Source organism: Colletes gigas, unplaced genomic scaffold (genome assembly GCF_013123115.1).
Source record: "Colletes gigas isolate AHSC1104 unplaced genomic scaffold, ASM1312311v1 Colletes_gigas_Sc00007, whole genome shotgun sequence".
Lineage (NCBI taxonomy): Eukaryota > Metazoa > Arthropoda > Insecta > Hymenoptera > Colletidae > Colletes > Colletes gigas.
The window spans coordinates 690,528-717,237 of NW_025106636.1; the positions used below are offsets into that span (position 1 = coordinate 690,528).

Sequence of the window (26,710 nt, forward strand, 5' to 3'; positions counted from 1 at the left end):
TACAACTTGTTACTGCTTGCCTCTGCATCCCTCTGCTGGTCCCTGTTGACCACCAGTGTCCTTTGTTAACAACTTCTGACATGATATGTATATGTGAGGGGGCTGGGGGTGAGCCACTGGCCATTGTTAAAATCATATGGCATTCCTCATGCAACGTGTATAAGTAGTTGCTGCGACTTATACAAAAATTTTTATTGAAGCGAAAGCAATGGAAATTCACAAAGACATGAAAATCGAAGTGAATTTTGTTGCTAGTCCAGGGTGGTTAAACAATTGGGAAAATAATTATAGTATACAGTAATATAGCGTATGGGCTGGAAACATGTGGGTTACAAACATTTTTTAAAACTAGTAAGTTTAAAGTTGGAAGTCGTTTTTATTAAATGCTCAAAGTGGCGTTGGCGTACCTGTGAACATTCATCGATTCTCGTCACGAAATTCTGCCAAACATTTGACACAGTTATGCACAATCTACTCGGATTCTCGTTTTCGTGTCTTCTTTCCCCACAGAAACAATTGCCATTTAGATCTTCGGGAAACCTTGTAAACAAATTCAACAAATTTTGTACAAGTACTTAACACGATCATCATCTACGAGAACACGTTTGCAAAGATACTCGAAACACGGCAGAAAATGTCTTCAAACTTACCAGTGAATTTTTCGTCGACTATGGCAGAATATGAATGAACTTTTTTAATAAACAATATCTCTTGTTAAAAGTACTAAAACTGTAAAAACTTTTCGACACTAAATACAGTCACTCTTAGCTGCAAAATAAACATTATTCGTTCAACATCGTTTTACCGATTCTCCAATTTTGGACATAGGATCGAGTAAAATGAAGAAAATGTATACAAGATGTTGCGTTCGTCGCACAATTTTATTGCCGGATCGAACTCACTTTACCTACTCGAGCGTACACAATTATTACAACGGTCCACGTTGGCTGCCGACAAATGTGCAAACCGTTCGAGCGTCTCTTCTTTCCCCATCTCTTTTCCAACACAATAAATAAACGAGTTTTTGCGCACGTGTGTTACTGTTACGTAACGACAATATAAAATCGTTCTGTATTAGTAAATAAATTAAGTAAACGAGTGGTATAGAATCGGTGTAGAAGTATAATCGGGACCAGGTCATACCTCGTATTAATATAACAATAATACACTACTTGGTTTTGTATTGTTTTTTGTTTCCATGTGTCCTCCGTGTTATTCCGCGCGCGCGCGTGTGTGTGTATGTCTCTCTGTGTTCTCGTGCGTGTGCAGATCTCGAGTTTCGTGAGTGTGTGTGTGTGGGTGTGTATCGATGGACATTGTTCAGTTTTCTAGTTCCTACGTCACATTGCACATACAGCTAAACGCGTACAAATATAACGTCGTGGCGGTTCGCACGACACTACATCCTAGAAGTCTCTATACAGAGCGACGCTACCCGCCATTTTCAAAGGGTGTTTGTTTTTTCTTTGGAGTTGTTCCGAGACCCAGATAACTTCCGATTCCGGCCGCAGGAAGCCACCTCCCGATCGCCGTCCTCGCCGTGACAATTGTCTTCTGTGATCCCAGCGTTGATTTTTTTCAGTATAAAAAAACTTGTTGCTGCTGAGGGGCAGTGGGACTTGGAGTATGACGCCGGCGTGCAGGTTTATTATTTATATTACTTATTATTTACATTAGCAATGGACTAGTTGCCGTTCGTGGAGCGCTGCATCGGCGGGATCACCGCGTCCCGTTCAGTCCCGTAGATTTTCCCGGCCTTCTTCGCCATATTGCCCACTATTTCCATCGAACATTTGTGCGCGGACCTCAGCGACAATGCCCACTCCTTCAGACTAATTTCATCCTGCAAGAATAATTAAACATCAATGGGGGACACATCGGAAACCGGCTGAGCAGATCATCTGCGAGGAACACAGATTCTCCGCTATAAATTAATTATTTTACACGTCATATTCCGTTCTTTGCAAATCAAGCTTTTCTGCAAACTTGTTTTCTTACGCTTTTGCAATACAATTAACATTTTAGTTTATAGGTACCAGTCGATGACTCGCTGCTATTAGGTCGAGTCATAAGTAACTTCCGTTTTTTTATTTTGCTCTCATTAAATAACAAAATTCTATTAATTTATTATGTATTCAACAGTATTATCTTGTAAAATGTGGTTGGTTTGGACTGGAAGAAGTTTTCGACAGCCTGCTGCCTGACTTGCTCTACAGAATTCAATGTTTTTCCATTGAAAAAGTTTTGTAAGTTAAAGAAAAGGTGATAGTCTGTCAGGGCAAGGTCCATGGACTACGGTGGATGTGGTAAAACTGACCATCCAAGCCAGTGATGGACATGCGCGCTAGAATTTTCCCTCGTGGGATTCCTTTCTACGCATGCGTCAACGAAAACAAAAACTCGTTGTCACGGTGACTCATAGCGGGGTAGATACGAACAATAGATTCTACTCGGCTGCACCGGAAGTTACTTATGACTCGACCTGATAGTTTCTCACAAGAATTATCTACGAATTCTGTTTGCAAAAGCACAGCAAAGATTTACTTACGGGATTTGTAAGTACTATTTTCACGTCTCTCGTACGGACGACAATACACTGTTCTCCTTTCACGTGCTGGAGCTCCGCGCTGACCTCCTCCACCTGAAAGTTTACGTATAGCGTTAGAGAAAAATTTATAACGAATAATTAGTTTATATTACGGGGGGAAATTCGAACAAGGGGTCTTTAAGTTAATGTTTTGTTTCAATTTTATTTCTTCTCCTCCGTAGAGGTTCGTTTATCTTTAACAGAATTTATTTAATAAAAAAACATCATCAGGGGTGTGCAGATAACAGATTCAAACAAACATCGATGAATTCGATTTATTTACCTGATCAAGAAACACGAGTTCGGGCTTCACCGAGGACTCTGGGTGCAATTCCAATCGGTTAGGGTAAAGTTTTGCATAACGCGTCTGCCACGCGCTAGCAAAGGGACCACCTAATTTCTTAATGTAACCGTGTAAAATGCAGTCTGATCCTGCAACGAATAATTTCTATCAGAATGTCTTCCTTCGTTTTATATTATACGATTAACACTAGATTTACAGACACTGAGTGTTTGATAAGCGTTTCCTGAGAGGTATAATTCGTTATCACTATATCAATTAAATTCGACATGTATTATAAATAATATTTATCCGTTCTATAATTTTAAATACAGGTAGCCCTCCTACAACACGGCATCTTATAACATGATTTTTGCTTAACATATTTAAAAACTAAATGATCTTAAAATAACGACGCGAAGTGTTACACATACATTAATATTTTTCATAAAAATTAAGTTGCTCGTGTAGAATTAAAAAGAAATATTTGTTGGCTCTGGATCTCATGTAACACGGTTTCACACAACACGGCATTTTCCAGTAACTCATCTACCGTGTTATAGGGGGGTTACCAAATTTGGTACCAAATTGATGGGTTCCGTAAATCTAGTATCAAAAAATTAAGTAACAATTTATTCACCTTTCTCGTCCGTGTCGAACCGTTGCTTTTGCTTCGCTTTCTTTTTGTTTTCCAACTGCAAGAGAAAACGACCGAGAGATAATGATTAAATTTAATACATTAACCGAGTGTGGGGGGGGCGGTTAGCAAATTGCTGAAGTCTAATATTAGACCAGCCTTCTCTTTAAAGCAGAATAATATCACTTTCCTCAGAACCCTGTTCCCTAAATCAGCCAAGTGTGTGACATAATTTGCGAATGGCCCCTTGGGTGGCCGAAAAATGACTTGAAACCCAGTCAACGATCCGTACCTTGTCCGCTTCGTTATTGATTGTCTCGAATACAGTCTCGGCCACCTCGGCCTGCCACCTTTCAGAGATGGTCAGAGGGAAATTTTTGTAGAGGTCTTGATCCACGTCTGTCAGTTTGATACCCTTTGTGTCCTCCTCGTCAAAGGAGCCGATATCGAACGCGTCCGCGGCGTTTACTTCGCCGCGCGGCGGTATAAGCGGCGGCGTGTATTTCTGGAGATAAACTTGTTGCCAATCGATACCACTAAAAAACGGATGTTCCTTCAGCTCGTCGGCTCCGCCGCCCCGGCAGCCGTGTCTGTTGTTGATGTCTCGTTGCAGCAAACCTTCCAGCAACGAACGGAGCTCTCGCGAAAACGTTTCTGGCAGCTCGACGTTCTGAAATTACATCTGCTGATTAATATTACCACTGTGCAAAAAACGAAACCGAAACGCTATTAATCTAATATTTTTTTTTTGAATAGCTTCCACCTTCAAAGGTCTATTTTATGTGCACAGGGTAACAATATAATTATTTTTTATTTAGTACCGTTATTTTATTACAATGCAATATTTTTCTAAATTATGAAGAACTACTGATAGTTTGATGATAATTTAAATAATTATATTATATTTTAACCAGGTATTTCAAAGTATACTATTAATGTAGAGAGATTATTATTAGAAGAAACGTAACAAGTAGCTAAAGACACAACGATACATACCTTGGTTAATGTCATGTGATCTATTTCGTGTTTATCTTTAGTTTTATGTTGCCTGAATGGACTGTGCCCCTTCAACAGTTTGTGCAACATACAGCCAAACGAGAACCAATCGGCACTGGAATCGTAGGTCACTCCTTTCGAGAGCACTTCCGGCGCCATGTATCCGTGGGTTCCCCTGGAACACGAATATATTTATTTCTTCTCGCTTTCAATATTCGATCGGATTTTAAATAAACTTCGTTCACTGTTCTTTGTCTCGATGAAAATATATGCGGTCCCATTAAAAGAGAAAAATTCCAATGAGTCTCGAGGGTCTCGAAAAATATAAATTTTCAATTTTAAATTCAACGGTACGCTTTCTAGGTATCTTCAATCCTTTACGAGTACGATTTAGTCGAAATGGAGATTGAATTCTAGAATCGAAAACATTTGAAAAATCTTTCTGGCGCGTAGCGTTCCGGAAGATTGGAAGTGGAAGCAATTAGCCATATTGGCTTACCTGCCGAAACGCTAGACGCCCCCACACATACACACACCTACTCACACACACTTGGAGTCTCTTCCAATATCGGTCAGAGACCCGAGCCGACGGCATGCATCCGTCGCGGTCGTCGACGTTGCTTTTTGTTAGAAACGCTCGCGAAGGCCTTTGACCTAACAGGAGATCGAGTTGTTTACAGTTTTGGCCATTGGCCCGATGATGACCGGATCAGTCGATCGCACACCTAACCAAGGGCGTAGCCATAAACTCAAAATGTCAACCGATTGAACTTCGAAAATCATTTCAAGGTAAAATATTAAAACGTCTATTTTTACATGTACAACAGTTTCAAACAGTTATTTTCAGAACCTTCTCTATCCCTGACGCATAATTTTCTCACACTCGGTAGGATCGTGACGCAATCTCGTTGGATCATACTTACACACTCGCGTGTGGTTTCTTTTTCGAGAATTCGCAGGCCAGTCCTAGATCCGATATCCTGACGTGGCCGTGCTCGTCCAGGAGTATATTCGCGGGCTTCAGGTCTCGGTAAACGATATACCTGCGATGCATATGTTCTAGTCCTAATATCACTTCTGCCGCGTAGAACTTCATTTCCCGCTCGTTGAACACACCGTGTTGATTTAAATGATAGTGAAGATCGCCGCCGTTCATCAGATCCAGAATGAAGCACAGCTTGTCCGGCGTTTGGAAGGCGTATGTCATACACACTATGAACGGACAATCCACCTGAAAACCATGTAACAGTGATTGTAATATTTCGACAAGCTGACAATAGCAGCTTACTTATGATTCTACGCAGCAATATTGCTCTTAAAATGAACCTCCAATCCTCTGTGGGAAAGCTTTACAATTAAACGAAAAGTTAAGTCCAAACAAGGGTTTTAGAGCTGTTTCAAAGGTTCGATTGCCTTCGATTTTAACTTTTCTTCCTAATAAATATTAATACAATTGTCGAATTTGTGAAAGTAGTAATTTTAATATGCGCTCTTCTGAATTTTACTAATATAGTGAAATTACTTTGAACACTACTTGTACGAAGGGGCAAACTTGTAATATTCTATGCAATAATAATATATAAATGTACACGGTGACCCTAAATTGACTCGATCAAACTTTATTAGCGTATTCTGGGATGATGGATGAATAATGACGCTATACCATTGCAAAGCTTATTTTTTTACTCGCTTTGAACACTTTCCCTGTTCTAACTATTCTTCGTTAGTCGAAGAACACCTATAAGTTTGTTCAAATAGTTGAGAAACCTCCCAGTACAACTTGTACGGAACTTAATCACAAGATCGAGCTGTACTGTTTTGTGATCTGTATAATCTACAAGAATTTTAGGATAACTTTTGCATTCATAAGTAAAGCTTACTCCAGTACTGACTGCCGAAAGCATTATCCTTTCGTTGAGCGCTAAAGTTTCGCCTTGTTTCATTTTTATACGCTTCTTGTCGAGGCACTTCATAGCGTACATTTTTCCTGTGTCTGCTTTCCGACAGCCGTAAACCTCCCCGAAACCACCTCTGCCTATTATCCGATGCACACTGAAGTCGTTCATTGTCAACTGCAACAATGGTTAATTGCAAGAAATTTTATACAGATTGGTTCGTACACGTTCGTTATTATTACACTTGAAACGTGTCCGTTGTTTGCGTAAAGAGAATTTAATGTTAACTCCGCGACAGCGAACGATTACGGCAAGCAAAACGTTATAAATTTACCTGCATATTTAACTCTAAGTTCTTCCATTGACAAAAACGAGTGTACTTCTCGCTGAAAATATACAACAGGATTTTCTTAAGAATTTTTTCCAAGCCACAGAAAGGCGAGCTGCAGATTCGTCTTTCTTTCGTTAGATGGGAACATACCTCTCCAAGAATTTCTTGAATGGCTCCCCCCTTAGGTGAATAAAAATTTCTTCGATATACGGCTGCAAAGGTAATCGACGTGGATCAATCAGAGTCGTTAATCTTACTAAAGTTAAGGGATATCGAATAGCGGGGAACCAACCTCAAATAAATTAACCGGAACGTCATTTTTCACGAGATAATTGTGAACGTGGGACACTGCTTCCGCCGAGTATTCCTAAAACGAAAACGTTTAGCAGATTAACCTCGTCAGGGACGATTTTTAACAGTAACTATAATTATATAAAAAAAAAGGGCGTGAAGAGATTAACCATTTCTCTTCGTTCGAAAAAATGTGTTTAAATGGTTTAAGAAACAATTAATTTTTTGCCTCTAATATTTATAAAAGTTGAATTCTTAATTCTGTACGATAATACAGTCTTTTGGAAGTAAAATTGATGGTTTCAAACAAGCTAATAATGTTTTTACTAGCAAAATCCTTTATAGTCGTTTAAGATTCCCGCCAATATGATTTGAATCGGCCCAACTGTTTTATAATTCGCCAGTTTTATTCCCGCGTAATTTGTTACCGGTACAAATGAAAAAGGCTCTTTTCCCGTATCGAAAACAAAATTGTGAGCGAAGAGCGATTGAACGCGAAGCTAAAATTAGGTGCGAGCCAAACGGGGCAAGAAGTAGCGTGAAAAAAGCCACGGAAGTATATAGTTCCCCCCTTCAAAAGACGTCGAAGGCCGGAGATTAGAAACCCTCGTATATTATGAAAAGACCTATTCTAAACCTTAGTCAAACATTCATGAAGAGGATGATTGCGAGGGGTTCAAGCTTTTATGTGGCTTTTTATGATTCAGAAAAGATTTTTAGCGCTCTCTCGCGCGTTAAGAGATAAAAAGGAAGAAGATTTAAGGCTTTTCTTCTTCTTAACGAACATTCGCCTACGCGCGTTCACGTGGATGTATTTTGAAGGTCGTCGTGTTTCAAACATCAACGTATTTTAATTTTCAGTCTCTCGATTCTTTGCAGCACCACTTCCGCCTTTATAAATGATCAAAATAACACCGATCAACGGCAAATACGTATTCGTCATCCAAGTAATCGATTTCAGTTATGACTCTAATTATGAGAATGAAAGATAAATTGAAAAACATCGACTCTAGCGTTTCCTAAGACACAAACTAAAAGTGGGCCATTTTTTCCGACTTTTACATTTTATAATCAGCTTGTTGAACGCTTATGACTATGAAAGAAAGACCGCAATTTCGTTATCCTTGATTTTCGTCTTGCTTTGGTGTCTAGAATCAGTCCTTAAATTTTCTTCCACGGGTAGGCTAAATATCCTGTGTGTACAGTGTGGAGGAAAGCTTTCTATTTCGCTAAATCTTTCGTGCCGTTTACCTACAGAGTAACCAACAAATTTGCTTAGCAGAATACCAAGAATTCTCGATGAAATTTACTCACGTGAGTGTGCGCTAGCAGCTCCTTCATGATGAAATTGTCATAGATTTCTCTGGCAAGTTTTCTCCTTTCTTCCGGACATTCGAGCTTCTCGTACGCCTTGATCTACAACGCATAAACGAGACATTCTCGATCAAGATAACGCGCCAACAGAGCCTAACGCTTTGACGGCCGCTGTCACGCGTACGTGATTTCGCTGTTTCGCACATCCATTCAATTTATTGTGTGTTTATCGAGGTACAAATTTTCTCTATTCTTATCAAATGAACCGTTTAACAATCGGGGTGAGTTGTACGTCTAATTCGGTACATTATTTTTGTTTGACGAATAAAGTCTATGCGTGAAACGTGCGGCCATCGAAGCGTTAACTAATGCGTGTACGGGTTTCGACACAAACCTCTTCGTAAAACCTAAGCTGCGTGATCGGTTCTTCTGCCACGTTCTCGCAAAAGTCTTTGAATAAGAGGTAACCTGAAAGTACAAAATGAGAGAAAAAAGAATGTACATTTCAATCGATCGTTCTCCAATGACATGATCTACAATTCTTCGAGAATACATATACAGAGTGAATCGTAATTCATGCGTGTTAGGTAGATTCTATGACTCAGAATAAGACGAAAATCAAGAATAACGAAATTGCGTGGGAGGAGGTTCCGTTTTCGAGAAAATTGAATTTAAATATTTAGAAATCTTTGGGAAGAACGTACTATCAAGAATCGTGTTCAATTACAGTATAAATAATCCTTTTTATAAACTTATACCGATTGAAATTTTTATTGTATTTAATCGCTTTATTATGAAAATATTTTTAACCTTCCACGTTCGACTTTTGTCCAAAACGATTTTTCGTATCGTTAACTGTTTCGATGATATTCGAGTAGATCGACTTAAATGGGCCTTTCCGTATAGTTCCAGTTCTACAAATACTGATAACCTTGAAATGTTCTTGGCGTTCACAGTTGGAACCGTTGCAACGTCATCGTCTCCGCGTATCCCATAAAATGAAATCTCTACTTGGAACATTCTTTTCTACCTTTAAGAATAAACAAGTTATCCAGGTGACCTATCTTAAATACGCCACTCTATACACGTGTACAGGGGTGGGGCAGAGACTTTTTCCACCTGAAATATCTCCGCTATTTTTAGACATAGAGTTGTGCAGCATAAGCGTATTATACTAGCGTTAGTTCTTCTTCTTTTTTTGGGGGGGCGAAGGCGTAGGGGAGAGCTCAAGGTCAACTTCATTTTTCATCGATAAAAATTACACGTTTTAAGACCCCTCGATCGCGTTACAGTTAGACATTCGAAAGAAAGTTTTTGTTTAAACCGTTGAACGAAGAATTTATGGCACACCGAATTGCTTCGTTTGACGTCTACGTTCTCTAATTAAGAGCAGAGGAGCGGAGTACAAATTCAAGACCTGGCACCACTACACAGAGACACAGTCGGAACAAAAACAAAGCGTAATTAAGGATGAAGATGTCATTAAACACACATACGCTTTTCATTGTTATAAAACGTAGAATCGATCGGGACGATATTCTAAAGAAGAATCGTTTTACCGTTTAAATAAAATTATTAAATTTAAATACGAATCAGATCATTTCAATTAACATCTATTTTAACGATCACATTTCCCATGTTTTATTTCAACCATGTCCAAGCTTGAAACATACGAATATTAAACAAAATTTTTTTCCCCCAATAATTTAAATATTAGCAAGAAAAATCAAGATTCCTTAAGCGTCCAATCAACAGAATTAGTGCGATTCTATGTTTCGTAGATCGATGAGCGGAATTTACCACCTGAATAAATGAAAATAAACGCGTTTTGTCGGTTAATTAGCGCACAGTTTGGCGAGCGTTACAAAATTGATTTTCAATTTTCTTTTCCATCAGAGGCTACTGTTGCGAGGGCTATAAATACACTTAAAAAGCCGAGATATTTACAGATCAACTATACATAGAGGAACGAGAAATAGTCTGTGCGATAAAAGTGCAAGAAAAATTCATCACGGACACTGATTTTTCCTTGCTACTGTGAAATTTCCTTCGTTTTCAAAGCGGAGTATTTTTATTTTTCTTGCTCGGTAAGGGAGAGCTTGAAACGCTCGAGACTCGTTTTGTTGGAATTATAATATATTCTGTAACGGTCGATACGAATCAGCAAATTCTTATTTTGTCCTTATCGTTTCTGCAATATTATTAAAATCCGTTAACTCAATTTGCGATGTTTTCTTGTCGATTCGAATTAACGTAATTTCTCGATACGTTTTCGTGTCATTAAACCCTCGTCGTGCAATGACAAATCTGACTCTAATTATATTAAAATCAATAAAATTAAATGATATATATTTGAAAAAACTACTCGTAATTAAATCGCGCGCCAAGGGGTTAAACAAGAGCAAGGTATACTTGAAAATTTCTCACCAAACATTTGATTGAATATTTTATCGAAGTTAACTTCCTTCTGTTTTTCCAGATACTTGTGCATAACGCTTCTGACACTGCAACAGAAAGAAATATGCAATTGTATCAATTAAACTCTAACAATAAAGAAACATCTACTACGTCAAAATAGGTAATATAAAAAGAATCGACTCCGTAAGTTTTCATTCATAGTGACAACCAACTTTAATTATTGAACATCGTGCAACTATTGACAGAATGTTATCTCATGGGTACTTCACTTTTATTGTTTATGATCTTTCAATTATAACGACTATCACCTATTATTCGAATATATAATCAAATAATACGAAAAGTATTGAAAATGTACGATCACGTACGATTTAATTGATTAGTTCTTAGACACGACGTCGTCAGCGCCACTTTCACTCGAAACACTCAAAAACAATATGGCGGACCGCACGATAATTACGCATCTGTCTCGTTGTTTTCGACTTTATACGAGATTTCTGGGCATTGTCGAGGCTCGTTTCCCTTTCAGACTTGAAACGAGATGGCTGGATGCTGAACGAACTCGTTTTCTTCCTCGATCGTACATAAGACGGCTGGGCGTCGATGAAATTCGTTTCCTGACCCTCCATCACGTCAATCCGCGTACCGTTTCCGACCGAATGCCATTGGCCAATGGCTATTCCGCTCATTGTGCCATTTTCGAACAGATGTCGCTACTGTTCCGCGGACCGTTACCGACTCATTTGAAACACATAAGAAACTAAAGGAACAATAAAACAAAAAGAAAAGTTGGAAGTTATACAAACAACGGCAGTGAAATTATCAATGATTACAGAAAGTCCACACCTATAAATGTTGTATTAACTGAATTATGCATTTCTATATCGATTGAATCATTTCTTATTCTCGGCGTATCTTGGTCCGGTGACTTATGGACGGGAGTATACATAACAACCGACTGAACCGGGATCCAGTTCTCTGTACAATTACTGGTCTCTTGCCTAACTCTGATTATTCGTGGCTAGCATAATTTGCTTTTCGTACGAAATTGTTATCGCGTGAGCAACCGTAAATACACCGCGTACAATCGTGAATTGCGTGCGGTATAATTCGCCGTGAAGCGTTTCGAACGCGTAGCGGAAGGTCGTTCATTTTCAGTTTATGTCGACCACAAACCACGCACCCACACGCCCCGCCAAAAATTTCACAAATATACACCGCGTCGATTCGATTTTTTTTAAACAAAAGTTTTCGTACACGTCTCGTCGACTAGCTCAGAAGTTACGATATTTTTTCCCGACTCCCATATACATGAAAAATTTCAACCAGCGCACGATTATTGTACTTCTTCGTTAGGAGTGATTATGATAAATACCTGTGATGCGAAATTTCTTTGGAAATTGGCTGTAAGGTTCTGTGACATACCTGAAACAAAAAGAAGAAAATCAAGTTAGCGACGAAGAACAACCCCGATAAATAAAATTCAGTTTTAATTCGTTGTTTACCGACGTTTAATTAAGTTTAAAAGAAAGAAGAAGAAAAAGAAAAACATTGATCAGATTTTACACATGTACGTGTATCGGTTGTTGGGGCGAAAAAACCGATGGAAGTAAACACCATAAATCCAGGCGACTTAATATCACGAGTGTAAGTTCGTTGCCCCTTAAAACATCGTGACTGACGGGAGGTTAAAAAACGAGAAGGAAGAACAAATTGCTGAGGCGAGACAGGGTCGTTCGCTTCCGGGATTAATTTCCTCGATTGATGCGAACATGCTTACGGCCTTTTTCACCATAGAAGCAGTTTTATTAGCTCGCTAAATTTTTTTAGGAAATCAATTCGCGACGTCGTCAGGTTCGTGTTAATGTAAAAACAGTTAAGCAGTTAACTGTTTCGACCTCTTTGGAAAACGCGTGTCTAAATTGCGTCGCGCAAATTTAGCGATGACGAGTATACTCGTCAAACACAGAGCATGTGTAATTCCCGTTTTTTATTACCAGGCGCGCCACTTATTGCATAGTAATTGCTTCTGTGATGACTAATAAAAGACAACGACGCAGTTACGAAAAATAATTCATACTATATTAATTATTTATATTGTTTCTTCCTTTTGTTTCTTCAAGTTTACGAATATATTTTAGTTTTCGTTAAAATTGCACTTTAAATTACGTGTCACAACTTATTACTCATGACGAATATATTCGTCGTAACATGAAATTTTAAACTTTTTTCATGACGAGTATACTCGTCAAAGCACAAATTTGGCACTTTTTCCATGACGAGTATACTCGTCATAACCACAAATTTGGCACTTTTTTTATGACGAGTATACTCGTCATGACACAAAATTTTAAACTTTTTTCATGACGAGTATACTCGTCAAAGCACAAAATTTTGCACTTTTTTATGACGAGTATACTCGCCATGGCACAAAATTTTACATTCTTTTCGTGACGAGTATACTCGTCATGACCACAAATTTTGCACATTTTTATGACGAGTATACTCGTCATAGCACAAAATTTTAGATTCTTTTCGTGACGAGTATACTCGTCATAGCACAAAATTTTGCACTTTTTTCGTGACGAGTATACTCGTCAGAAACAGTTAACTGGTTAATATATGTATTCCAGAGACGCAATGCTCACATTTCTGCAGCGGTGAAAATTGAGATATAAATAATGCATAGAAGTACGGAAAGGAGACTGAAAAATTTAAATTTTCCTTCGTCCATACCGCTTACCACCCCCACACACGCCCGACCTCATCTAGTCGCGTGGTCGTATCGTCTGTGATGGTACAAAAGGTCCCGCTAAAACCCCTGAGAGATACATCTACTCCCGGGCAAAAACGGTCAAGGAGACGACGCTTCAACGATACCTTTTAATCCAAAGTTTTGACCAGTCTTCAACGACCTTTCATAACCTCTACGTTTGCGAGATCATTTCCTTAAAGGGGTAGTCTGGTGTGTACGTCTCGCACGAAACTACCCCCTTAATTTCTTATTTCCGGTATCGGATTTTCTCAGCTATACCCAATAATTAATATAATTGCCAATAATAATTGCAACAAGAGGGGCGCAACTTTTTTTTAAAAACATTTTTTGGTTGGATGGCGAAACATCAAAATAATTATCTTCCAGCGAGTCTAAACGTTGCCAAACGAAAACCAGTATCGTTTTTACTGCTGGAAAAGCTTTCGACGTTCTCTAAATATTTAAATTTTCCCCGCGAATAGTATGATTTCGTAAGCGCGCGCTGGCCTGAACGCGCTCGGAATAAAAAAAAAAAAAGACGCCTGTAAATTTACCTCGAACGTTTCATTAGGAATTATTTTTCGACCGCGTCATCTTTCCCATGCGTGCATTTTAATTTCGCATTAAACTTTCAAAATTCAAACGAAATTTAAAAATTCAAAAGTTTTTAAAGCTTAAAACAACAGCGTTCTTACAGTAAATCCCTTGGTCGTATGCTATTAGAAATCTATTCTAACTATGGGTGTCACGAGTCTCGATGATGGATTTTTTTTCTTGTGTATTTTGCGAGTCGAATTGCCTTAACCAACGGCAACGTGAAATTTCGACTGGTTCGCTGGCGAATTGCCAACAAAAAGGATGCCTGCTATCGCGTCGACTTATTTTCACGGCGTACCTCCGCAACGTCCGTGTTTTACGAGTCGAAAATAACACCAGCAATGTAAACATTGGTACATTATAATCGACGTGGAGTATCGATCAACGTTTACGCCAGAAGGCGCGTAATCCTTCGACGTTCGTCGAAAAACTCCCCGGAATACGATCCATCTTATCGCGATCGAATTGCATCGATTACAAAGCATCTGGTTCAACGCCGTTCTATTGACACTAGATTTACGGACAATGATTGTAGATAATTTTTATTGAAACCAGTCATGATAAATCAAAGTCAATACGCCTCGCGGGAATGGCTCCAGCGTCGCCATTTTTTTTTTTTAACATTTAACGGCAAGGTTAATAAAATTCATGTATATTATTATCCTCTTACTTTTCCGTCCATTCAAAAAAACACTTTATTTCAGGTTTTTACAGTGTTACCCCTTAAGCGACGGGTGTTGAATGATCGTTAGAAACGAGAACGGTCGATCAACCTTCGTAACAGATATCTGTGAACGCGCGCGGATTAACATCGAAGCGTTCCTGTGGGAACGGTTCCCGCGATTCATCCGCCGAAACGAACGTTTGCGTCTCAAACTCGCGCAGCGTCAACATGGGGGTAGTTCCAACAGACCCACCGGCACTAGACGATAATATTGATCGAAATTTCATGCTCGAATGTTATTTGGGTCACCCTGTGGATCCCACAATGTGGGTTTCCGTACCAGACTCAATTTCAACAGGGTGTTTCTTATTAATATAATATAGAACTGCATCTACGTGCTCCCGTCAGTCTCCAGTTCTTAGCGGTGGTCAGGTTGCCTGTGATACAGAGGGGCGATTACGCGCTTCATTCAACAGGAAACCTAACCTAACCGCAGTCAGAGACATTTTTGATACTTGGTTTCAGCAGATCCACGCGCAACTCACCAATTTCTAATATAGACTTCTGTGTATAGCAATGATTCTTAACATCTTTTGTTGGTTTGTCTCTTTCAAGAAGAGAAAAAGGTTTCTTTCATTAACGAAAACCATCGCGTTTCATTTTTCGAGACGCGAGTCAAGAGGGCGCAGCTGTGTCACTCCCTTGGGTTATTTGGACAATGAATAGGACCGATTGGGTCTGTGGGTATATACCAGAGATGGCGCGAACTGCTACTTTTTAATCACGACTGAAACAATTTGACATTTGAACTGTACAAAATATTCAATTGAGCTGCCTTTTTCATTGCTTAGACTATACTATATACTATACAATTTAAATTTGGCGCGTTTGTAATTCTTTGAATTTCCACCGAGGGTGGTTAACAAAATACTAACGATCACAGTTTACACGAACCATTACTAAAACGCCATCTTTCGGATCACGGTCGTGAATGGAGTTTGATCACTGTTAGTGATTCTGGCAGTTTCTTTCGAACCGAACAGAAGTTCACTTTAAAAAGTATTTGAACTGTACGTTTTATTTTCATTCGAAATTTGAGACCAGCGCATCGTCGAGTCTCTTCGAGTCGCTTTTATCTTCCGTCGACGATCAAAGAAAATAACAGCGTAGAATGAAAGGGAAGAATCGTTCTCTAAATGTCTTTCACGCTTCGCCGACTCCCAAGGGGGATCAACTTACGAATCATCTTACAATTAAAGAAGTGCAGCTGCGTTTGAGGAAAGAACGCAGTTGCATCGATGCATCTAAAAAATTCGACTACACATTTTCGAAGAACGAACTTTACAACTTTGATTATACTGTTCGATGCAGTTTTTTGATCTCAACAAAGAAAGGATTAACACGTTCACTGCCAGATCGAAACCGTGTTATATTCTGCGCAAGTAAAATTTCGATTTTATATCGTCGTAAGCTACATAATCTAAAATTCGTTTCAAATTGATTTTCCTCGACGTCTTAACTGGAGAATTAATTTTACTAGTATCATAATGGTTAATCCTGTCACTCGTATAAGGGTGACGTGGCAGTCAAAGTGTTAAGGTACATATTCCTGATTGCAACCCTAACAAAATCGAAACAATGATACGTGACGGAGTCTGACACCAGAACGTGACGGTATTTAACGACACGTGTAACATAGTAAAGAAGAATGGAAATAACGGTATAAAATTGACCTGCCCCAATACTAATCGGTTAATATTCGGTCGATATTCGTTCGATTACATTTGACGAGTCGTTCCAGTCAAGAATCGACGAGCTAAGAGTCTATCGTCAAGATCAGAGCTAGAACAATCTCCTCCATCGAACACCGAATCAACAGATTCTGCAGCCACTTAACGCGTTGGCTGCCGCGCGCATTTTACGTGCTTTGCCCAATGGCGCCAACATCAATTTTTTTATTACGCGTCGCCGGTCACCGGTGACCCCCACGGCAGTCAACGTTTAAAAAAAAACCATTCCAACGATTTAAGTATCTAATTAGAAATCAGAGTCGGGCAACATACTGATCTAACTAATAACTGAAGATTATAACTGATGTAAAATCATGCTATTAGTACCAATTAATCAAGATCAAGATTAATTCAATAGTCATTGACCATGAAATGATTTCACTTTTTATTACGATCGAACATATTGAAATTAATAGTTAATTAATTTGTAAATTGTAAACAGTTAATAGCAATTAAAATTTACCTTTAGAAAAGAAGTTCTTGCATTCAATTTAATAAACTTTAGTTAATTTGTAAATTGAAAATTGTTGATAGTAATTAAAATTGATCTGAAAAAGAAGGGGGTTTCTTGTATTCAATTTAACAAAACTAATAATCGAGAATAAACTTTAACCCTTTGAGAATGGGTGTTCGGTGATAATAACTATCATTGTTTCACCGTTCTGAACGGTATCTGGCAATGCTCACCAGCAGACTGCGGATATTTATGCGCGTACAACTAACGTGAACGCGCAAAGTATGTGGAAAATATATAAAATTATACGGTGCTGTGAATAATTATAGACACATTTTTTTTTCTGCTTACTTTCATCGGTGTTTCTAAGAAACAACTGATCACGTCTAGACATCTGTTTACAATCGGATAGTGAGAACTTTTGTATATACGTAGTCATTTGTTTTCGTTTAGCTGCACGAACTATCTGCTTAATGTTACAAAAGAATACTAATCAAACCTTGAATATTTATAAACCTAGTTACTATTCGCAGCTCATCCAGTACGATTCCACGCTTTTTCAAAAGGAATTTAGTAGGATAACATAACATAAATATCTATAGGTATTATTTCTTTTAACTTATAAATCGGTCAAATGTTTTTTTTAATCGTTACAATATGGATAGGTAAAATTTTTTATAATACAAAAGAATTTAACCGTTTTACAGATTTGCTTTTCAAGTTTCTTCGTAAAGTTATTATTTCGAAATAAAAATTTCATTGCACGTAATTTCAAGGTCATAGAATTACCATAAAATACATATTTAACGCCAAAGATTACCGATAGCCTTTCCAGTGCAAATTTGCTAATTACGAATGAAAGATCACGTTTAAAAATAAACGAGAAAATGACATCGTATCGTATTCAATTTCGCGCGTGTACCTACGAAAGGTGAACACGATCTGCGAAAGGGTTGGATTCGCGATGAAAAACTTGCATAAGAACGACAAGGACAGACCAGACAGTCGCTCTCTCTCTTTAATCGCCGAAGTTGCCCGAAGCGCGGCGACTCGTTTCGTATCAGTTTCAGCGAGACGATCAAAGCAGGCCGGAACAAGAGGTTCTCCGCGTTCATTTCTCGAAGATGCCCGAACCCGTATGCACGCGCGAGTGCATCGGCGTGAGAAAATGGAACGAGTGATTCTCGAAACGTTGCGGGGCTGCGATCTGTCATGCCTGGTTCGAAGCGCCGATACGTGTGCGCGGAGGAACAGTGACAGACTGGGCTAGCGAACTCGCGGCAGACGAGGAAGAGTGGAAGACAGAAAAAGGGAGGGGCAGGAAACGTGGTTGTGGCGAAGCGATGGGCCTAATTCTAATTCGATCATCGCCTCGAGTGGCGTGCAATCTGCGTAAACCCTAGAAAATCGAACGGAAATCGAAACAAATCGACTGGCGTATTCGTTTGTATTCAATCCCTTGTGCAACGATGCACCTGACTCGCTGGTTCTTTACGCCAATTTTCACGTTATTCTTCGCAACCATTGAACATACGAATAAATCTAAACGAAATCAAACGGTGTACATTCGAAAAGTTGTAACTAAATCGTGCGTCAAGAGGTTCGATGTATCGTGTTAAAGTACACGTCTGTAAACTGAACACAAAACAACGCGTTAATAAATGTTTGTTATACCAGCTGTCGATTCTTCTTATTTCGAACCGAGCAAGATCATAACAATTTCTATAATTTTTCCAAGTCTCCGTTTATGCTGTTTATCGACTGTTATTTATATTGTATTATTTTTCTACGAGGTAGATCAAACACCGTGTATAAAAAAATACCGCTATTATTATTTTCGAAAGTACCAAGACGTCGTAACGTCGAGTTTACAATACTGCCTTCCCAGGCTATAAATAGGATCTATCCTGCACGTAATACAATGGAATTGGAGAAGTTTCTTAACACTGGATTTACGGAATCCGTGTATTTCAAACTTACGGAATTCGTAAATATTATTTGTTGGCAATTTATGTTGAACGCGATCAGCGTAATATCAATATACATATATATATATACTAGGTAAAAGAGAAATTTTAATGCAACCGTCAACACGATGAGTTTCGTTGAAAATAAGTGCAATCGGTGTCCGTGAATCTAGGAGTCGTGTACCTTTTGGGTATCGAAAGAATGCGTCGCAGTAAACAAATATCTGACGACAAACACGGGTCTAACGGAACCAACCGCCGACGCTCGTAACGTTTCCGTCGTCGAGACGCCGTACGAAGAAAAAGGACGGGAGATCGCGGTTATGGACGTACCTGGGATCGGGCAGGATGATCTTCTTGCTGGCACGGGCGGCCGGCGTGCACTTACTCTTCTCCATAGCCATTAGGTAGCTGACGTCGGCCAGCACCGCCTCGAGATCCGCCATTTTCCTCGCTAGCCTTCGGATCTGTCTACGCGAAACTTCTGCACACCCTGGAGCCGTCCCTTCGATGACACTGGGCGCTCACTGACGGGACACCGGCGACGACGCTACCGACGTCGACATTCTATTCAAGCAACCCCAGGTGCACCGACGTGTCGCGAGGCTGACAGCTCCCGTCGATTGGTCCCACTGAACCGATACCTCCGGGACTTTCTCGTGTTCGTGCGAGGTTAAAACGATGGGCTCTCCCCGCGAACGAAGTCACACTCACTCAAGAAACTGTTCACCTTTCGCGCGTACGGCGTCGATTCCTGCAGTGTTCATATCGCGAGTTTATCACCCCGTGAAACGAAACGGACGCGCGGGCGAAGAGCACACGATCATTCACACCGTACGAACAATACTACGTAGCGCGTAACTCCTTACCGACTGACAGCCAACGAACTCGGGAACCTCGAGCCCGCGCGCACTCGGCCGCTGATTGGTCCGCGCCCCGCGCTCGACGAACGCCTTTGGTCACGATATATATAGAGAGCGGATACTCCAGCGTACTCTCGCGGCGATGTCTCGCAAACTCCTAGCCGGAGGAAAACTGGGCGGCAGAATGCGACTTTATGACTCATAATTGTTAAAATATAAAATCCCTTAGGTATTCTATACGAGTAAACCTTATTACCTCGTCTTATGGACTTTCGTGACCAAATTCGACTTCCATAGTCGACCTGAAAGTTCCGAGGTGATTTGGCGGTCAATTGAGAAACTATTCGCTGGATTATTTTGATAGGCAAACAGCTGTAGCGTGTGCGTAAATACATGTGTGCAATCCTGTTTTTCCCGCCACTTGCAGCCCCTAATAGTGGCATAGCCATCTTGTGTACGAGTTCTGGCGCTTCGTGTAGCTTCGGGGATTCGAGAAAGAAGGCACACGTGTATTTCCCCTTCTTGTTCTCAACGCAGCTGAAATTCGAACTTGCATCTTCGGCATACGAGGACAAGTAGGGGAAAGACTCACGTTCGCCTTCTTTCTCGAATCCTCGAAGCTGCACGGAGCGCCAGAACTCGTATACAGGGTGGCTATGCATCAGGAAGTGTAAATGGAGGGGCAGCTTCGTTTGGGCACCGAATTGCCTTTTTCAATCCCTCCCATAGTCAACTCAAATGTATTTACGGACACACTACAGCAGTCTGCTCATCGACCTAATTCAGTGAATAGTTTCTCAACTGACCGCCATCCATGAGAAGAGGGCGCTCGAATCACCTCGAAATTTTCAGGTCGGTATTGCAGTCAGATTGGGCCACGAAAGTTCGTACGGTAAAAAGTACCAGTCCAGTCGGTACATATACTAAATATGCGGCGCAATTAATGAATCTCATGAAAAATTCGTAGAAAATTGATCAAAGAATACTCTCATGCACTTGTACATTGTAAAATAATTATAACAGTACATAAATAAATACAGAAATGTTAGGTCACGTATATAAACATTATGATATTTTGTCTACTACCGGTAGAAAAGATTACTACCAATTACTATTCAAATTTGAATCGAATCGAATCGAATTGATTTGAATTTCTACACAGTTTGAACATGCTCAATAACATAAATTATACTTTTTTTTTTACAGCTGACTAATTGAGCATACTGTTTTGTTACTATTCTTTTATAATAAATATTTTATAGGAAATGTATATTACCAATAATTACTTGTACCATTGAAAAGTGCATTTTATGCATTTTCGAAATGACAATAAATACAAGGTATAATTTTCAATTATAAGAGACATGTTCAACACGAAATTCTTATGTCTCTCAGGTTTAACTCATCTAACCTTCAATATTTAATATATTTTGCAGAATTTTCATGCTTTCCATACCACACTTCTGGTAGAAGCTATCTCTAAGTTTCTGATTCTCCTCTACTGTTCGAACTAAATTGTCGACTCGATTCTCGATTTGATAATAATTGTTAAAAGTTATGGTTTCTCATTTAATTCAATGCAATTAATTAATTGTGCTTGTCGCCAACAGAGTTTACGAGTCAAAGAATTCAGCATACCTTCCCTCGAGCCATGATTACCGATCAAACTTCTATCAAGTTGGGTAGTGCTAAATCCGCAGCTGGAGATCGAATTAGTACAGAAGGCAACGTGACTGTCATCAAACAGTTGTATGCAAATTTACTTTTACGTAGAAGGCGAACAACTGTACAATTAATTTAAGATCTGTTATACCATTTCATAATCTAAAATTCATAATCTAACTTGTACAGTTCGATGCAGTTTTTGAATCTCTACAAACAAGTATTAAGACACCGATGCTCTGAACTTAATAGTTCAAGAATTATACCACTTTGAAGTATGAAATATAAAAGAAACTTTGGCTTAACTGTTGGATGACCAATTGGCCAAGTATCTATACGTCATCGTCTGTTAGTCACAAGGCTCGTTAGTCACTAGATCTAAAGGTCCTACTCCGTTCAGCATGAGTTCAACGTAAATGAATAAACTCTTATAATACAAAAGGAGCATCACTTGACTTGGATTCCAACATACAGTGGTATAACTCTAGAATCATTATGTTTAGGGCATAAGTACCTGGATGCTCTTTTGTAGAGATTAAAAAGCTGCATCGAATAGTGGAATAAAACTTATGGAATTCCATTTGAAACAAAGACACAATTGCACTCGTTCATTTTAAAATACAGTTTGTACATTTAATTCTGTGGCATTTTTTTTTGTATCCCTAATGGTTTTGGAGACATAGCTATAGAGATACATCCTATCTAGGCCCTGCATAAAACATTTCTTGGGTCTCAAAATATGTTTTATAATGTTTGGAGACGGGCATTCACATTTTCTGCTGCTAAAAGTGCTAAAAGTAAACTTTGTACTTTTTTATAAGGTTATTCTCACCGTGGACGCTCTGACACCGGATAAATCAATGGTACTCGAAACTTCGATCGACAAATAAATATTGTTTCAGAGACATCGGCGATGATGTTCTCTGCATATGTTACACGGAGACCCACGACTTTTTGGTGGCAGGCTTGACGGATGGTACGGTCAAACTGCATAAATTGAACACCGCGAGCGACGTGTCAACATTGTGCGATGCTGAGATTATGCAGAAACCCAGCCCGACGACAGCGATCAAACACAGACCAGTTCGCAAATCTCATCCGATCACGCGAACATTTATCGCGACCTGTTAGTACCAGCGACTTTCTCGATCCTACGTTTCCATTTACACTCTGATGGCGATTGTTACGTGATTATGAACGATCGTAGATGCTAACGGTTGTGTGAAATGTTGGCATTATCCGAGCTCGCACTGCCTCTACACGATACGGGAGAAAAGGCAGACGCTGGGCTTGGCTTATCACAATTATCTGCCGAAATTTGTCACCGTGGGCGACGACGCGAACATTTACCTGTACGACGAGGAAACCAAGATGCAAGAAAGAGTATTTCATGCAAGGTTCATTCGCTACGATTCACCGTACTTCGTTCCAATCGTTGAGAAGCTAATTTATCGGTGTCCTGTACAGGGTGTTCGTCCACATCTCACAACATAATTTTAGCGGGAGATTCTAGAGGCCAGATTAGCACGAAAATCAAGAGTACCAATTTGTCGTTGGAGGTTTCGTTAAAAAGTTACTGACGTTCAATGTCCCGCTCGTACTGAATTTTTTTCTCGAAAATGGGTAGGATTTCGAGGGTATGTCTAATAACCAAAAATGATTGTCATCGACCCCCGCAACGGAAAATAATTTTTCCAGAATGATTTGAAATCTTTTTTTCTCGTCGAAACATTTTGGCGCCAAATTAGATTTTCGGTAAGGAATTTTTTTCTCGAAAGTGGGTAGGATTTCGGGGGTATGTGTAATGACCAAAAATGATTGTCATCGACCCCCGCAACGGAAAATAATTTTTCCAGAATGATTTGAAATCTTTTTTTACTCGTCGAAACATTTTGGCGCCAAATTAGATTTTCGGTAAGGAATTTTTTTCTCGAAAGTAGGTAGGATTTTGAGAGTATGTGTAATGACCAAAAATGATTGTAATTCACCCCTGTAACTAAATATATTTTTTTTAGAACGATTTGAAAAATTTTGTTTTGTCCAAAAATTTCTGCACCTACTCGATTTTTTTTCTCAAAACTGGGTAGGATTTCGAGAGTATGTGTAATGACCAAAAATGATTGTAATTCACCCCTGTAACTAAATATATTTTTTTTTGAACGATTTGGAAAATTTTTTTTCGTCGAAATATTTCTGCACATACTCGATTTTTTTTCTCGAAAATGGGTAGGATTTCGAGAGTATGTGTAATGATAAAAAATGATTGTAATTAACCCCTGTAACTAAATATATTTTTTTTAGAACGATTTGAACAATTTTGTTTTGTCCAATAATTTCTGACCCTTTCCAATTTTTTTTCTCGGAAGTGGGTAGGATGTCGAGAGTATGTGTAATGACCAAAAATGATTGTAATTCACCCCTGTAACTAAATATATTTTTTTTAGAACGATTTGAAATTTTTGAATTTAATTGTTAATAACTTTTGAACGAAGTCTCCATCAACAAATTGGTATTCTTGATTTTCGTCTTATTTTGGTCTCCAGAATCCGCCATTAAAATTTGTTCGCAGCATCATTAACGATATTTATATTTCCAACATCGCCAATGATTCCCCTTAAAATAGTTTCACCTTCGGTCACAATAACTCTATTTGCGACACTTGGGCCTTACAATCTACGTATAGTGGTTTGAATCATGACAATTCCAATATATAAATATGTACTTTTTATTCTAGCCAGTCATTGGAAGTCATGGACGGTCACAGATCGAGAGTGTTCAGCGCGTGTTTCAACCCGAAATCGGTACACGAGCTGATATCTGGCGGTTGGGACGACACGATTCAGTTCTGGGACACCAGACAACCTTATGCACTTAGACGCATATCGGGTGTACACATGTGCGGCGACGGACTCGACATAAGTAGGAATGGGAAAGAGGTATTTTACATCGAAAATTCAAGGTCGCTATATTTGCCTTAACAGTTTCTATCACGAAATAAATACAAAAAAACATGGGTTTTCATATAACAACATGATCCTGGTCCTGAAATATCCTCGTCGTTTCCATTGAAACAAGAAGTTTGCTACCACGTAGTGTTCACCATACCAAAACAATTTCGTCGCTCGAAACACTTTTCGCCTGTACAATTGTAGCAATTATTCAGGTATCCAGCGATTTACGCTATAATATGTAGAATCATCAACATTATTTCTACCGCGATTCTATGCGTACCCATTTCGACCAAAAGGTGCCCCTTCACACCTTGCATTGTGGAAACACAATCGTTGGGAAAAGAAAGATCGAACTTGGAATAGAATTTCAAGTTAAACAATTTTAGTGTCTCTCTCGACACCTTTGGTAGAAACAGTATCGAACGTACTCCATTATAAAATAAAATAAACTGAAGACGTTGTTCAAGTTAAATGAAACTTTACAAATTGCTGAGATACACTGGACTTTCGAATTGAGAACAGTGAAAATATTGCCTTCGGTTCTTGAAACAGCTCTGAGAATCCGCGAGAATGCTTGCAACTGTTATGGATCTGTCGGTTCTTCATAGTTCATCAAACTATTCTGGCGCATTTATTCCCCCGATGAACAAAGTTTTAAAATATGTATATCCTCGTTGAAATTTACCACCGTACAAATATCTTTACACACACACACACTAGCTAGAACTGATATGTCTGTAACAGTTACTAAATTTCTTTTTTGTTCGATTCTCACAACTGTTCCAAGCGCTGGTTCCAACGTTTACAGTTGGTAAATCGATCCTATCGAATGTACACATTTTGCAGATCTTGTCTTGCGCCTGGCAGAGGCAGAACCCGATTCAGTTGTGGGATTATGGTAGCGGGAAGCATCTCGTTTCCCTAGAACCCGATAGTTACTCGTCTCTGCTCTATTGTGGAAAATATATTACGAACATGTTTCTCGCGTGCGGCGGCACGGATGTAAATCTCTTCAGAGTGGTGGACTTGCGATCACACGCTGTAAGTATGAACTAGGAGTCCTCGAATCGGTTGGTTGGGCCTTTAACGACACGATTGCTTCTCTTTGCTTCGACAGACCATAGCGATGATCAGAAATTTAAGCGGAGGCACGTATAGCATGGACGTAGGACTGGTGAATCCAAAGCACGCGAAGAAAACGAGAATGGCCACCGTCCTGCCGCAAATCGCGTTTTGCGCTGGCAAACAAATCTTCGAGATCGACGTTCAACCTGGCTGACAAGAAATGATCGAGATTTCAGCTGCGTACCCCGTTATGTGAATTGAACGCGTCCATGGAAATAAATTTCTGTGAAAATTAATGGCTATGGTGATTGTTTATTAGACCTGGGCACGATTTACAATACTGCACGGTTGAATTTACACCTATCCATCCCCCTTCTTTGAGTTTAGCTTCAGATTAAAGAAAAAAACAATTTTTACTTTGAACTTAACTTTTCACTTTGAAGGGTGTAAAGTAAGGGTCGAATGCGCCCTTGAACCAAATTTTACATACGATACTGTACCAAGTTTCAACCCTCTACCTTATAGCCTAAAGGCTAAAATAAGAAAATCAAGAATATCAATGTCTTGACTGAAACTTCGTTAAAAAGTTATTAACAATTGAATTGAAAAATTTCAAATCGTTCTGGAAAAATAATTTTCGGTTGCGGGGCTCAATTGGAATCATTTTTGGTGAATACACATACCCCCGAAATCCTACCCACTTTCGAGAAAAAAATTCGAGGTGTGAAATTTTTAGACGAAATTAAAAAACTTCAAATCAAACTAAAAAAATTATATTTAGTTACAGGGGTCAATTATAACCATTTTTGTTGAATAGACATTCTCCCAAAATCCTACCCACTTTCGAGAAAAAAATTCGAGAAGGTGTGAAATTTTTAGACGAAATTAAAAAACTTCAAATCAAACTAAAAAAATTATATTCAGTTACAGGGGCCAATTACAATCATTTTTTATCATTACACATACCCCTGAAATCCTACGCATTTTCCAGAAAAAAATTCAATAAGTGGAGAAATTTTTCCGTCAAAATTTAAAAATTTCAAATCATTCTAAAAAAATTATTTTCGATTGCGGGGGTCGATTACAACCATTTTTGGTCATTATACATACCCCCGAAATCCTACCCACTTTCGAGAAAAAAATTCGATAAGTGGACGAATTTTTCGTCGAAATTTAAAAATTTCAGATCATTG

The 26,710-nt window shown here is 39.1% G+C and overlaps 2 protein-coding genes across 3 annotated transcripts; one reads left to right on the top strand and one right to left on the bottom strand.

The window, feature by feature from the left end:
* Window positions 1–1,176: 1,176 nt before the first annotated feature.
* Window positions 1,177–19,907, bottom strand: LOC122396225 (G protein-coupled receptor kinase 1). 2 transcript variants are annotated; one of them, XM_043394418.1, is made up of 15 exons: window positions 19,310–19,907; window positions 10,759–10,835; window positions 8,726–8,799; window positions 8,332–8,433; window positions 7,019–7,093; window positions 6,877–6,938; window positions 6,730–6,781; window positions 6,381–6,572; window positions 5,424–5,731; window positions 4,501–4,675; window positions 3,797–4,174; window positions 3,508–3,562; window positions 2,871–3,019; window positions 2,549–2,641; window positions 1,177–1,843 (listed from the first exon to the last, which is right to left on the bottom strand). In XM_043394418.1, the coding sequence occupies exons 1-15, from the start codon at window positions 19,420–19,422 to the stop codon at window positions 1,685–1,687; spliced, it is 2,064 nt and encodes a 687-aa protein (XP_043250353.1). In that variant the 5' UTR covers window positions 19,423–19,907; the 3' UTR covers window positions 1,177–1,684. The 2 variants fall into 2 exon arrangements, with proteins under 2 accessions (XP_043250353.1, XP_043250354.1); XM_043394419.1 differs by lacking the exon at window positions 19,310–19,907 and adding an exon at window positions 11,118–11,471.
* Window positions 19,908–21,490: 1,583 nt separating this feature from the next.
* On the top strand, window positions 21,491–26,123 carry LOC122396543 (uncharacterized WD repeat-containing protein alr2800-like). The gene is made up of 6 exons (XM_043395064.1): window positions 21,491–21,588; window positions 22,404–22,627; window positions 22,709–22,898; window positions 24,236–24,437; window positions 25,299–25,493; window positions 25,570–26,123. The coding sequence occupies exons 1-6, from the start codon at window positions 21,491–21,493 to the stop codon at window positions 25,729–25,731; spliced, it is 1,071 nt and encodes a 356-aa protein (XP_043250999.1). The 3' UTR covers window positions 25,732–26,123.
* Window positions 26,124–26,710: the final 587 nt, after the last annotated feature.

What these genes read in the sequence shown, in the direction of transcription:
- LOC122396225 (XM_043394418.1), bottom strand. Translation starts at nt 19,422, where the DNA reads ATGGCGGATCTCGAGGCGGTGCTGGCCGACGTCAGCTACCTAATGGCT. An exon ending in AATATTCAATCAAATGTTTG is followed by an intron (nt 8,800 to 10,758) that starts GTGAGAAATTTT and finishes TTGTACTTTCAG; the next exon opens with GTTACCTCTTATTCAAAGAC. An exon ending in ACTTAGAGTTAAATATGCAG is followed by an intron (nt 6,573 to 6,729) that starts GTAAATTTATAA and finishes CCATTGTTGCAG; the next exon opens with TTGACAATGAACGACTTCAG.
- LOC122396543 (XM_043395064.1), top strand. Translation starts at nt 21,491, where the DNA reads ATGATTACCGATCAAACTTCTATCAAGTTGGGTAGTGCTAAATCCGCA. An exon ending in GTGACTGTCATCAAACAGTT is followed by an intron (nt 21,589 to 22,403) that starts GTATGCAAATTT and finishes ATATTGTTTCAG; the next exon opens with AGACATCGGCGATGATGTTC. An exon ending in GAAAGAGTATTTCATGCAAG is followed by an intron (nt 22,899 to 24,235) that starts GTTCATTCGCTA and finishes TTTTTATTCTAG; the next exon opens with CCAGTCATTGGAAGTCATGG.